Genomic DNA, 14,601 nt, shown 5'->3' on the forward strand with positions numbered 1-14,601 from the left:
CTGCATTTCAAATTATCCATCTTGAGATATCTGATAAAAACTTTCAGAAAGTCATATCCCTAATCTGTATTAAGATTGAATTTAATTTTATTGACACAATCAGTAAAACTTGAAAAGTAATTAAGAATTGCAAAGGGACATCCCATTATTTGTTTTGGCCTAAAGAAAAAAAGAGAAGTGACGTTTAGAAACTACACTAAACAAGCCTGCAATAATAGCTTCGGAGTTAATATTAATTTTGGGGCTTCCCTCCAAAAAATGAGAAGATGTTGAAGTGGAGGTGATAGAGGAGGCTGGCAGTTAGAGAAGGCATGAGCACTATTAAGAATCCAGATAATCTAAAGAGAGAAAGGAAGGTTAAGAAATTTTTGTTCAGTTAAATCCACAAGGGAATTCAGCCTTCCAACAAATTAGCTGGTTTTCAAAAAGTGAGATAAAAGGTGTTCTACTGTCCTACAATAACTGAAAACACACCAAACACTACAACAGGACACATAAGGTGACATGTAGCTGACTTGCAGCCTTCAACATCAATGCCACAACATTTAAGTAATGTGGGGTATCTAAAGCAATAAAAGCAACATTGAATTCAGAAATTAGGCTGTCACCTGCTTTACTGTTTTACCACAGTAGTGAATATCTACTGCACAAGGGGTAAGTAGCAACTCTGGAAGACTGGACTAGTAGACATGAGATGAAGAGATTTTACGAACACTTTATGCAGCACTGTTTGATTAAAACACTCCACCAATAATGTATCACTTGAACTTATGCATACCACAGAACAAAATTTCATTACCCTTTGACTCTACACTATGCAGTTAGAGGATTGTTTCACCTGCATTCTAGTCCAGATGTATTTTCCATTGACTAAAGGGGGCCCCAATCCTGGGCTGCAGCAGAGGTGCAACATGCAGCACTGCTGTAGCAGGAGAGAGAACTTGTGTCCATGTCTTCAGTCTGAAGCTGATCCCCAGTGTAAAAACCTAGCTATTCCTTTTTTACTGCCAACAAATAGAAGACATTCTGTATAGCACAAGAAGTGACACCTCTGGCAAATCTGAGAAGCAATGGACCCATCACTTGAAAGGACTCTCAGCAGTCAACCACAGATTGAAGATTTAACTGATTTTTTACACTGAGAGCCTAGAATATATTTCTAGGAGCAAACATATTTGATTTCTTGCCCCTAGATATGATGAAATTGACTCTCAGTTTTCACTTTATAAAACAGAGCCTTTGACAAGTATTGATCCCTCTCTTTCTTTGTTTTTCTGGTTTGTTTTTTTCCCCAGTAAAACAATATACAAAGCAATACTCTTGCTAAAGCAGAAGGTTTGAAAGCCTTCTGTGATTTGAAACTTCACTTACACTTCATTCTTTCCCAATTACTTGCTTATCTATCAGAAATTCTAGTTTAATACAGCTTTTGAAACTAAAATTCATCGCATAACGATGAATTTCTCACCTTCAAAGACCAAAGAGCTAAAACTTCGGGGTTTTGTAAGCAACCAAATAACACAACAACACTTTTATTCAAATATCTAACACAGTATTCTGATGTCTCTACCTGACTTTTTGGATGTAACAGCTACTTTCTGAAATTACTAATTTGCCAGATTGCCCTGGAGTCACTCCAAGCTAATTTTAATAGGAAAAATAATTCACAGCTTTGAAACACAACAGAACATTGTGTTAACTATTTCCACAGCTTAATGCAGAATGCTGAAACTTCCAGTCAAACAATTAAATAACGTTTTCCTCACCATATCATGTACATAACTTAAAAATTACTATCATGAATATTAGTAGCATCTTAAACATGTATGCCATGCACTAGTTCTTTAAAGAATCAAATTGCATTTACATTAATCTCAGGAAAAACAAAAGTTATTTTGCTTCATATATACAGCTGAAAGAGTGGGAACTGGTGTTAGACTTTCTCTTGATCTGGGTTTATGGCATTCTTGTACTTTCTGTACCCAGTCAAGCAAGAAGCAAAATGAAATTTCACTAGAATCAATTTACAACAGTTTCTAAGCTTGATGATGGTGGTGATTATGATTATTATTTTAAAAACTCACAACTAAGTACCTATCATATATCAACCCGTGAACACCATATTCTTTCAACTTCCTCCTGTTATCTGGGTCATTTGCATCATCACCCCACGAAAAAATAACCAAGCCTTTGGATATGGCCCGTGTAACAAATGCCGGATTCCTCAGCAGATCTTCAGAATGCACATTAATTCCCTGAAATACAAAAGACTTCAATTAAAATCCATGTTTCTGAAACACATCAGCTTTTTTTACTCTTTTGACACTAGCAGCTTCTTACCATGTTATCCATAATAACAAAAAAATTATTTAATACAATTAGAGTTTATTTATGGTGCTATTTTCAAAACACTGTATTAAAAAAGCATTTGAAACTGTGAACTTTTTTTGGCAGTTACCCAATCTTAGTGTATTTCTTTTGTGAGGTTATAGTTGTAGTTTAAAGCATTAATGTAAAAAATGATAGATTTAAAACAAGCAGTAATAATTTAGTTTGATTTTAACTAGTCAGCTTACCAGCAAGTTTTCAAACTGTGCAAAGTTAATGGCAATTGGAGTTGTGCGAGATCTGAGATCCATAAGCTCTGGATAGAGTTTAGATTCCCCTTGGGTGAGAAATAACACAGGATACTTGTTTTGCTTATGTCGGATCCTGTCAGGAAAAAAGTTCACAAGTAGAAAATGAAAAAATAAAATCGAAAAAATAAAAAATTTATCTCACTGATTTGAGGGGAATTCTTCTCTTTCCTGCATGTTCTTCTAGTTCCTAGCTGGTGCAAGGAGATGGTCCCAGAGTTTAGAATTAAATTGTGTGACAAACTGCTCAAATGAGTTCTTTTGCCATTACTGGAGATTAACACACATGTTAAGGGAAGCTAGACTTGATATTGAACTCATCCCCGCATCCTCAAAATGTTCATATATAATCTCCGAAGGCCATTTAATTCTGTAATTTTCTTCTTAAATGCACAGATTCATGGATGATCACAAAGATCCACAATAGGAATTTCTTAATGTTCCTAGCCTTACTAAGGCATTTTTCAAACTGGATACTGAAACAAGATGATTTGTTTCTAAGTTAGGCTTGCATACCCCTTAAGTATGGCTGAAAAAGACTTTGGGACACCAGAAGAAACCCTGACCTTTTTTGTTGCGCTAAGGAAGAGTGAAGCATCCAAAAAGGCATTTGATAAAAATATCCACTATGACTTTGTTCTCCTATTTTATTTTTGGCTCATTTCAGATGGCAAAGTGGTCTCATTTCAGTTCCCAACTATTTTGGCGACCAAATTTTATATCTAAGCAAAATACCTGTTACTTATTTCCTGGTGTATATTTTTAACTATGAAGTCAATTTTACCAAATAACAATTAATTTCAAAAACAAAGTACATTATTTCTCTCTTCTTAACTCACATTGTACAAATATCTGCATGAAAAGAAGAAAACACAATTCTTCTTTCTCCAGCATTCATCAGAACAGTTTTCAGAATAATATCTAGAAAAAGGTTCATATCAAAGTAAGTTGACAAGTTGCCATCCCATTGTCCATCCTAGAAAAAGAAAGTACAAGTTTGAGTCACTTAAATTAATGCTTACTAAAATTATTTTAACCAGCAATAGTCTCTCAGACAATCTGAGCAAAGTAAGAATTCAGCTGGCCAGTCTTAACACAGAATCAATACTTCAGTCTGTTAAGTGCTGGTTACAACTCTCCAGGACTGACAGCCTGAGAGGTGCAGCTGAATTCTCACAGCAATAAAATTCACTGAAAAATTCTGTCTCCCTATCCAAGAAATGCATTCCCAGGAAGCCTATTATGGCTTCATAAACACTAAGAAATTCCCCGAAGAAGCCACTCCCTGTTATTTTTAGCATATTGACTTCCACCTACCACTCTCCTTAGCTTTCTTCCCCCACTCCAGGATTCCAATTCCAGCCTTTACAACCATTTCCCTCTGGACTGAGTGCTGCACAATCCAGCTGAATCTGCAACCCTGCTGACTAGAAGTAAGCAACTGCTTGCATTACTGCACCATGTTGTAGCTGCTTCTGCACTGGGCCAGGAGAGCTTGAATTTCTCAGGACTTTCCTGCCTGCCCTGTTGTGATCTGTTGACTTTAAAAAGAGTCTCCTACCAAAAGCAGTCTGAGCTGCATTATGACTCAATTCTATAAATACATTTTATCATTTTAAGAATAAGTCTGTTCATTTTTTGGAGTGGTGCTACTATACTCCCAGTTTAAAAATAATGCATTATTAAAAAAAAAAAAGAAAGTATAAAAACACACAAAAATTATGCTTTTGCGGCTCATAAATTGTCACATCAAATTACATTACAAGCCATGAGAATTTCAAAGAAACAAAGTAAATCACGCCTATATTTACTTACCCTTTGTTGGGAGATCCATTTTATTTCTATGTTGAACCCAACATCTTTAGAAACAGACTCTAGGACCTGAAAAAAATTTTAGTATGAAGAGACCCCATAGCAAAGGAAGACAAGAAAGCACTATGAAGATAATTGTTGGGAGAATACATTGGAATTTAATGCTAATGTTGTCTAACACTATAATTAAAAGACCTAGGTTTTTAACATTTTATACAACACACATATAAACCGGTTTCTACTCAAACTTAAAGAATGCATACAAGTGGATAAAATCTTAATAACAAGATTTTGACAAGATACAAATGTGAGTCAATTCACCTTAATACATGTGAGAAATGTCCCATTTGTACTTGTAAAGAAAAAAAGTGGTTTTTTTTTTCTTTCTCCAGAAAATTCTTTTGAATGCAAAAAGCATCTTAAGTTCCTAAATGGAAACACACTGGAAATTCACTCAACACTTCTCAGTGTCTGGCTCTGAGAGATGGCCAAGACACTGTGAGGAACTGCCAAAGGCCAGGTGTGGCTTCTTTCAAAACAGAAATAAAACTGTCAATGCATTAACAAGCAATGCCCACGTGTTAACCAGCTGTAAAACTGAGTGCACCCTGAGCTACACAGCTAGGGCTCGTGAATTGAAGCCTGAAATACACACAGACTGTTACTTGTAAGCACTGAAAACCCTCCAGTGTCCAACAACAAAACCCCTGTTCTCAGTTCCAGCATTGATACCAGAGGCCTAAACCCAAAAATCAATATCCCTTGCTATGTGTGCAAAGCTAAAAATAAAATACAGGTTTTCACGCTCCCCAGTCATGTTGCTCCATATTCACCACTTACTCTTTGCAGAGAAGGAAATGGCTGCATCTCAAAAGCAGAGTTCTCTTCCTCTTTAAAAGATGCTAGAAAGAAATACAAAATACTGAATTAAAACAGAAGCATAGTCCCAGTAATGCCAGCAAGAAAAGACTGGCTCAAAATCATAAGGCCTTTAGGAGTGAACAATGAAATCAGGTCTCCCTTTTGATTACCGACACTTTCTCCTCTGACACTGACATACTCCCATTATGGTGTTGGCAATTCCTGGTTTTGAATTTAAAACCTTGCCACAATATATATCAGAATGGCTTTTCCCATTCCTTACCACTTCACTTAGTGAATTACATCTTTGGCTTTTTTTTTTAGTATCTTTTCTTCTACAGGTGGGATGTGTGAGATAATGTGCTGTCCCTACAAAGGGGATAATTAAGGCCAAAAATTAACAGCACTGGTAAGACATCCTACACCAGTTACCAAAGTTCTTGTCAGCAATTCTGAAGAGCTGAAGGTACAGCTGGAGAAGCATAAGATGGAAACATTAGCGCAATTTTGTTACGATTATTCAGAAATATATCTTGATCTATATATTTGCCTACCATTCCGTCCCTACTTCCCAAGGGAGTGATTTCTGTTCAGATACTTCCTTCCCAGTAAAGAACTCTACAGCATGCATGAAATTAACTACATAAGCATTTAGAAATTCTTCAGGACAAATATGATTACAACAAGCAACCACAGAACTTGTTATATAACATGATAATAGATCAATCCCAACACTCTTCCAAATTAGTACATACCATTGTGATCTTTTACTTTCAGGGCCGTCACGTGAGCCAGCTGAAGAGCGTAAGAACAACATTAACACTCCATCCACATGTTCCTACATGTAAAAGGTAACTAATTTTGCTTGTAAATAGTTTTAAAGTTTAGAATTCTATTACATACACAGTTTCAGTAATTTGTGAAAGAATGAAAGACATACCTGCACACATCACAATTTTCTTTCCAACTTTGTTTTAAAGATTTCAAGAAAAGCTCAAAACCAAACTGAAAACATGCTCACTGAAAATTCAGAAATCATGTTAAGGGTAAATCCATACAAACTATAATCAAGATCAAGATGTGAAGAAGTCTGAACATTAATCCCTTCTCTGTGTTTCAATCCAGTGCAGAAGGCTGACCTGTTTTATATTACATCACACATACTGAGCTAGAATCAGGCCAGACTCCCTTGCTCCATTCAAATTGTCTTTCCACAAAAAGGAGCAGACCAAGTAACACTAAGTAAAAAGAATCATATGGTTCTTGGACCAATCAGATTGTTTCCTTGACTGAGGGCAGATATCTCAGCAGGGATGACTGAGGGCAGCTACCTTCAGTAGCCCACTCATCCCTGACTTTTTTTATCTAGATAGGGCACTTCTGTTTGGACGGTAGAGCAGTTCAACATAGTCCCTTTAACATATGAATATTAGATACCATATTTCTAGAGGATAAAATTAATTACATTTATACAAGCTGTAAAAATGAAAAAAATATTTTTCTTGGAATTGCCTAATTGCTCTGCTTGTACAAGTTTTAAACCTGTACTCTCCCCAGCTACCCACAGTTACTCCCAAAACCTCCAAGCTTCATACACAATTTGAAATTCTACACACAGCACATTGTACTAGCCAAGGTAACAATACCTTTAATAACTGCAGCTGATCAAACGTGAGTTCTTTGACTGCAATCTCAAACAGTTCCAAAGGCTCTGTATCCAGTTTCTTTGGAGAGAACCAACACATAATTACGCATCACTGAAAACAACAAAAAACCCTACACACTTTCTATACAGCAGCATTATTGCAATTAATGTTTCCTATTTTATTGATAAAGATACAAGTGTTATCTTATGATTAGGATGATCCGTTTTCACTAGACAATACAGGCACTTAAAAGCATAAAACAGGTGTCGATTTGGAAAAAAAACCAGTATTTGTTCTTTCATGCAAGTCAGAGGCTTTAAAGTTTTTTCTCCTCAAAATGTTAGCATAATTATTCTGAAAAAACTTGATTGGTTAGTGTATTCTGGAAAGATGTTTGCGAGTAAAGAAATGCAGTAAAAAATATTCCAAGGCAGTTCAGTTTTCTGCTGTTTATCCAATGTCTCAGAAACTAATTAAAAAAAGATAGATGTCCTGGGGTAAAACACACACACAGACCACTTCCAAAATAAAGACCAAAAAAATTCTGTCCATTTCTCATTTCCTCTCTTCACTAAGAAATTTTTACTGAGCAAGACAATACTGAGTAAAGATAGACAATATTCATTCCCCTCAAAGTTCAATTTCCACAGCTGTTCATAACTAAGCTCCTTATGAAATGCAAGACTGCAATGGCTGTGGCATTTTGAAGACACGAGACTCAGTGCCAAGAAGACAAAGAAGAGTGCTTTGCAATCTCTCTCTGGATTCATCCCAGAACTAGGAGGGAAGATGGCCAGAACAGAATGTAAACATTCAGGCCTGACTGAGAGCCCCACAGACAGAGTTGTCTACTTTTTTCTTCCAACTCTTAAGTTAGAAAGAAGCTAAATAGTAACTACAATGAGGGCTTGGAGAGTGCCAAGCCATGCATCTGAAATGCTGATGCTACGACATCAAAAGGAAAAAACTCAACTTCCCTGCTCTGTGAACAAAATAATGCTGCATATTTATTCCCATTGCATCCCTTGAGTCTCCAAAACTATTTCTATGAGAGCTTGACATTTTACATTTCTAGAATCGGCATACATATACAAAAAATATAGATATTATCTTCTTTACCTTTTTCATGGCCATGCAACATGTGAGATCGTGGTATACTATAGGCACATGATCTTTAGAAAGATGTACATCAAATTCCACATATGCTGCTCCCTACAGAAAATTAAAAACATACAGAACAAAACAAAAGCCCATTAAAGGACTACAGAACTTCATCTAAGTACTGTCAACAATTCACAGGTCCTGGATATCAAGGAGGAGTTGAATACAACTGGCTGTTACCAGTAAAACCATGCTTAGCAATAGATTATTAATGATGAAAAAAATTATACGGCAAATTATCTTAATTACCATAATACAGACATATATATGTATCTATCTTGCTTAATCTTGTAAATCTTCTAGTAAGATTCAAGTCTTGTGAACCTGATTACAGAGAAAGACTAAGATGATATTTTTAGACACAAGTGTCTTAAAACACAGATGACTTTGAGGCATCTTCCTCCCTCCTCCCCAGTACCACACCAAGAGGCAAGCCAAGGCTTTAGGGAGATACTCCATGTAGGAACAAATTTATGAAGTCACTAATGAACAACACAGTAGCAGTGTGCTACAATCTGTCAAGAGCAGAAACAGCTGCATCCAGCATTTTCCCGCCTTTTTCATCTGTAAGTGATTTTAGGCTTTAAAAAAGGAAGAAAGATCCAAAAGCTCTAATTACAGTCTTTTGAAAAAGAGAGAGTGCCAGAAAGAAAGAGAAACACAGTAAAAGGCTTGGGGCTTTTTTACTTATATTGACTGACTGCAAATCATTCCTTTGAAGGCCTCCAAGAATACCATTCATCAAATTATCACCCTGACACCCACTTTTTCAACCAGCACAGAGAGAAGATAGGACATTTTTCAGCCCTTTTCTCAGCAGAAATATTTTCAGAGTGGTGGCTTTCAGCCTTTTCGATCTGCAAATAGATGGAAGTATTTCTCTGGTGATGCTGCTGATGACTTCACAGCAAATTTCTGTCTCAATGTATATCTCTTGTGAGTATTCTAAAATCTGTCTATAAACCTGTAGTGTCCACGCAGGGACTAAGAATTACAGCTCAAAACAGTAATTTAGTAGCCATGGCTTTATTCAGTGATTAAGATTACTAGAAGAAATAAAAGTGACCACCTTCATCAAAGAATTTTGGCACATGGAGCCACTATCTCCCAAGCTGGAAGTTCTGTCTTAGGATTTCAAGTCTTCACTGCAGCAAGCACCAAAACAAAGATTGGTTTATTCTACCAGCTCAGCTCCCAAGTCACATTTTCAGTCAGAAAGCTTCAGTACACAGCAGTCCCTGAGCAAGATCTTTGCCACCTGAGAGGATGCTGACAGACTCAAGCAGTGCCAAAATTTTATTCATTTGTTCAAATTGTATGTACAGGGTTGAGATTAAAATTCTCCCTGCATTACAATATCACCAGAATACGCTAAATATAAGCTTTGATATTTTTAAAGAGACTTGAGAATGAGTCTAACCTACTATTAACTTCCCATAATTCAGGCGACATCCCCAGTGATTTTATCAAATTTACATCAATGCAATTACCATTCACCATATTCAATCACACAAATCAAGCATATAAGCCAACCTAGGTTGCACTAAACAAGTTCTGTGTGTATGAAAATGTGTGTACATACATGACTAGCAGCGCTCCGCAGGGATGCAATGGTGTTCTCTTGAACTTTAGCAAGCCTGAAACAACAGCCAAGAAAAACAGTTTGTTAGATGCAGTATAGCACAGAATTGAAACAACAAATACAAATCAGAAATTTTTGTTTTAGAGAATACTCACAATTTCATACTGAAGTGAACGACTGAGTTGGAGCTTTTTAAACTGTCTACTTCCTCAACTTATGTCATTGACACAAAACAATTTCCCCAGTGTAAAATGCAAACAAACTTACTTAGCTGTTGTTGTAGAATTCCCCGCTCCCCTGTGTCCAACATCCAGAGTTGTTCTTGGTTTCCAGTATTTTGCGTATGAAGCCTGCATATCACAAGTGTATCCCTGGATTGGTTTGATAATTATGTAGTCCACTGCAAGAAAAATAGCAATGCTTCACATGTCAGTAAACAGCAGATGGGTTTGAGGAAAGATATCTGCATCTGTTCTTGGTATGAACTGTACCTCTAACTTTTCCAATTGTCTTCCTTGGATTTCTGCTCATAATAGCAAGTGTAAGAATTCCAGCACTCTTTCCAAGCTCTGCAATTGTGGATGACAGGAGGCAGGCAGAGCCTACGTGACCTGGGAGCACATCATCTTGTACTACCTTCTCACCTAAATCTTCCTAAAAACAGACCAAACAAAAACCCAAAACCCATACTGTTAGATGTGAGTGAGAATTCTAAACAAACTCTTCTGACTTGCTCCTCAGGACACAACACAAGTTTCTTGAGTGTTACACAGAACACTCATTTCAGCTACAATTCTTTAATCTAACAGTGAGTTAAGAATTACTATCAGGAAAATTACAATTTTGACAGAAATCTATAAAACTCGTGGTTTTCTTTGACACCCCTTACATCTGATAAGCTTTTCAGATAAAAATAGCATACATGGAATAGTCTGTCTTCTAAAATGCCCAAGTCCTGTTTAGAACAAAGATTAACTGGAATAATATTTATGCTTAAAATGCTAAAAAACTTAGTATGCATTTGCAGGGAAGAACTAATATACAGAATGGGCACTTGACCATAGTCAAGGCCAGGAACTATGTAGACACTTGACAATTATGACTGTAAGTATCTTGAAGGCATTTTCAGACCAAAAAGAGAATGTTTAAAAAACCTTATTATTTGTAAGTTACTTTCTTTTAAAAAGAACTTCAAATATTAACATCTTTCAGGGAAAAATAACAAACACAGTAGTGTTTGTTGCAAAATAACAGACACAGTAGTGAGAATCCAGTTTAAATCTGCATGAGTTAGTTCAGAGAAATCTCTTTTCCTTATAATATAAAAATTGAGATTCAATAATCTGTGATAAAACCAGTTCATATACACATTGTACAGGTTGAAGCAGGAGAAGCATAACTTACCTCTGATAAAGGATTAATATCAAGCCAACCTAACAGTATGCAATATTGTACACAAACATATTCAAGTCTAATTTGTACTGACTTCTAAATAAGCAGAACTGAAAAACTTCCTGTGTTACATCAAGAAGACTCAAAAACTTTTCAATAAATGTGATGGGAGTCACTAGTCTCATACTTGTGTAAACAAATCCAAAAGATCAAGAACATCAGGCAGTAGCTCTGTTTCAACAGCGAATCTTGCCAATAATTGACTTGAGCTCCAAAATGCAGACTGGAGTTGCTAGGGGTAAAGAGACATACCTCAAAAAAATCAAATATTAATTCCAAGTTATCAGGCTCCATGGTTTGTATTGTGTATTCTATCCATCGGTCTGGCTGCAAAGCATAGCCGCAGTCTGGCTGAGAGTGCCGACATTTGTAGTCATCATTACTGATTAAGGAGAACTCCACTGTGTTTGCCATTTTCTGAGGGACAGTAGGGGACGTCTTCTCTTGGCCTTCTTCGTCATCGTCCTTCTCTAGGCCTTCTAGGGTCAATTTTACTCTACTCAACCAGAAACAGAAAACAAACGGTTAAATCACTGCAGTGCCTTTGTGAATGATAAAGATTTAGGAAGAAGCTTGAGCAGGTGCTCATACAATACAAGAATTCTTTTCAACTCCACCATTCACAGAACAGCACTGGATACAGCAGATCCTCACATGAGCAAGAGTTTGCAGCCATTGTATAAATCCTTTTACAGTCAGATTTCAGTGCTCAATTCACTGCTAGAAGCTGAACCTGGGTAAATATGAAAACTCTACTAGTGGTCTGAGAAGCAGTACTCCACCAGACTATTTGGGCTGCCAAACAGACAGCCTTCCCGTACAGATTGACACCCATAATGCCAACAGGCTAATGAAAAGCACTGAAAACAGCAGTCATCATCAAGATCAAGACTTGAACATTGGTGACTGCTGATACATCTCTTTGATAAGGCAGATAAGTATACTCTGATAGACATAAATAATATAGGCTGAAGTAATAAAGTCCCTTGAAAAATCCTAAATGAGCATTTAAACTTAACGGATTTCCGAAAAATCCTGGACAGAGAAGCATAAGCCTCTCTATAAGACTCAGAGTCCTTTATCATCCAGAACAAACCTTCCAGACAAAATGAGTTATGTCAGTAATGTAAGTATATATGAGTAAACCAAATCCCTTCCTGCATCACAGACACAGCTGATGAGATACAGGATTATCATTTACAGATGCCAAGTCACCAGTAAAAGTGAAGTCATATCTCAAAGAAATAATTACAATCACAGAAATCTATTACACCAAGTCCACACTGAAATGTATCCTCATTAAAAAAAAGAAAACAAGTCACAACACAGGTACTCCAGAAACTTGAAAAAGGACACTGCCAGAGTGAGTGACAGTCACAGAAACTACTGGACAGATCCAACATTTTAGCACAGAGGATTTAGTGAATGCATCTAGCTTATCAAGTTTTATTTCAACCATTTAATTTAGACATGAAGCTGGCTTCAGAAATCGCTCTCTCTACCTGCTCTAACATGCAAGGAAAAAAGGCAAAGCTGTAGAGAACACAATATAAGTATTAAATCTCACAGAAGAGAGTCATATAAAATAAACCCTTCCCTCATCAGCAAATCTGGAATTGGTGGGAGGGAATCAAAACTGGAAAAAAAGAAATAAATCAAGTATAACAGATCCGTGGAATGGTTTGGTTTGGAAAGGATCTTAAAGATCATCTAGTTCTAACCCCTCTACCACAGACAGGGACACCCACTTGACCACTTTCCTCCAAGCCCCTTTCAACTTTGCTTTGAGCACTGTACAGTCTGTGCCTGTGCCTCACTACCCACACACTGAAGAATACCTTCCTCATATGTAATCTAACCCTGTCCTCTTTCAGGTTAAAGCAGTTCTCCCTTGTCCTGTCACTCCAAGCCCTTACTCAAAGTCCCTCTTCAGCTCTCCTTAGGGACTGCTACAACGGTCTCCCCAGAGTCTTCTTTTCTCTAGGCTGAAGAAGACAGAATTTCTCATCCTATGTCCACAGCAAAAGAGTTACATCCCCCCTGAGCACCTTCGAGGTCTCCTCTGGACTCACTTTAACAGCTCCATGTACTTCTTATCTTGGGGGCCCCGGAGCTGGATGTGGTTCTCCAGGTCGGGTCTCACCAGTGCAGAGCAGGGGGCCAGAATTCCTTCCCCCTCCCTGCTGGCCACACTGCTGCTGCAGCTCACAATGCACTTAGCCTTCTGGGCTACAAGTCAGCAATGCTGGGTCACATGGAGCTTCTCACTACCAACACTTCTAAGTCCTTCTCCTCAAGGCTGCTCTCAACCCATTCTCCACCCTGCCTGTACTTGGGATTGCTCCAACTCAAGTGCAGTACCTTGCACTTGGCCTTGCTGAACTTTGTGAGATTTGAACCTCCTAAGCTCCTCTCCCGGATGGCATCCCTTCCCTCCAGTCTGACTGCACCCCTCAAGCTGCTGTCATCAGCCAACTACTGAGGGGACACTCCATCCTATTTTCCATGTCACCAACATTACCAACCCCTGAGGGACACTCTCATCCTTGGTTTTCACTTGGACATCAAGCTGCTGACCGCAACACCCAGAGCAACCACCCAGCCAAATCCTTATCCACTGCATGCAACAGTGCAGTCCTCTAAACACCAGGGCTAAGATACTCATTTCTGACAATTAACTGTGGAATTACAGTAATGCCTGCTTTTTGAGGCAACTCTGCAGAGAAAAGCACCAAACTGATTTAAGTAAGAACCTAAGAACACTACAGTTTCAGCCAAAAAGCAAGAAACACCAAGACAAGTTTAGAGTAAGTATTTGTGCTTTAACACCTGGAAATTGGGCTATTAGCAACCCAAAATTAATTTAAAGGCTACATTAATTAAGTAAAATATCACCAGTATTGACAATTAACACGAGGTAAATTGCATACTGAGATAAGCAGGTTCTTACCTAAACCTTGATGTTTTAAATTTCTTCTTAGATATCAGTACAGGGGGTTTCTCAGAATAATGCAGACGTAGCCTTATTTCTGTCTGACATGTCAGCCACCCAGAATCCACAGTTTTAATACCATCTATCAAAAGCCAAACAGAAAGGAGAAGACATTTTAGTAACTTATTTTAGGGAGATCTAGGCAGTTCCTCTTGCCATCATCTTCTAGATAATCCTTATCACCAGCCTTGATCTACAGTAATGCAAGAAGTTGGGTGCAGCCCTTTCCCAGCCTTTCTGAACTACTCAGAACAGCCAACAGATACCTTAAAAGCCAGCAGACAACTGCAGTGATTAAACAGGAACAGTGATCATGTGTAAACTACCTGCAGGACAGCACTGAGTAACATTCCCTTGTCCTGAGATCTCTCAACACCTGGAGTAATACTGACAGGAACTCTGAAGGTTCATAAGCAATTAGAAGCTCCCTGTTCCTGATGAGATACAGATGTGTCCATT

At 37.7% G+C, this 14,601-nt stretch overlaps 1 protein-coding gene across 10 annotated transcripts in view; it reads right to left on the reverse strand.

The window, feature by feature from the left end:
• GPCPD1 (glycerophosphocholine phosphodiesterase 1) overlaps positions 1 to 14,601 on the reverse strand; it is a 43,384-nt gene that overhangs the window by 5,949 nt on the left and 22,834 nt on the right. For all 10 annotated transcript variants that reach the window (XM_014892622.2, XM_088160903.1, XM_088160900.1 and 7 more), the window contains 13 exons: positions 14,101 to 14,224; positions 11,403 to 11,646; positions 10,190 to 10,352; positions 9,966 to 10,098; positions 9,699 to 9,753; positions 8,075 to 8,167; positions 6,956 to 7,033; positions 6,065 to 6,104; positions 5,289 to 5,350; positions 4,452 to 4,517; positions 3,476 to 3,612; positions 2,577 to 2,712; positions 2,095 to 2,255 (listed from right to left, as the gene is read on the reverse strand). In XM_014892622.2, the coding sequence (XP_014748108.1) occupies positions 2,095 to 2,255; positions 2,577 to 2,712; positions 3,476 to 3,612; positions 4,452 to 4,517; positions 5,289 to 5,350; positions 6,065 to 6,104; positions 6,956 to 7,033; positions 8,075 to 8,167; positions 9,699 to 9,753; positions 9,966 to 10,098; positions 10,190 to 10,352; positions 11,403 to 11,646; positions 14,101 to 14,224 (1,492 nt within the window). The remainder of the gene's footprint in view (positions 1 to 2,094; positions 2,256 to 2,576; positions 2,713 to 3,475; positions 3,613 to 4,451; positions 4,518 to 5,288; positions 5,351 to 6,064; positions 6,105 to 6,955; positions 7,034 to 8,074; positions 8,168 to 9,698; positions 9,754 to 9,965; positions 10,099 to 10,189; positions 10,353 to 11,402; positions 11,647 to 14,100; positions 14,225 to 14,601) is intronic.

This window comes from Sturnus vulgaris, chromosome 3, assembly GCF_052056855.1.
Source record: "Sturnus vulgaris isolate bStuVul1 chromosome 3, bStuVul1.hap1, whole genome shotgun sequence".
Lineage (NCBI taxonomy): Eukaryota > Metazoa > Chordata > Aves > Passeriformes > Sturnidae > Sturnus > Sturnus vulgaris.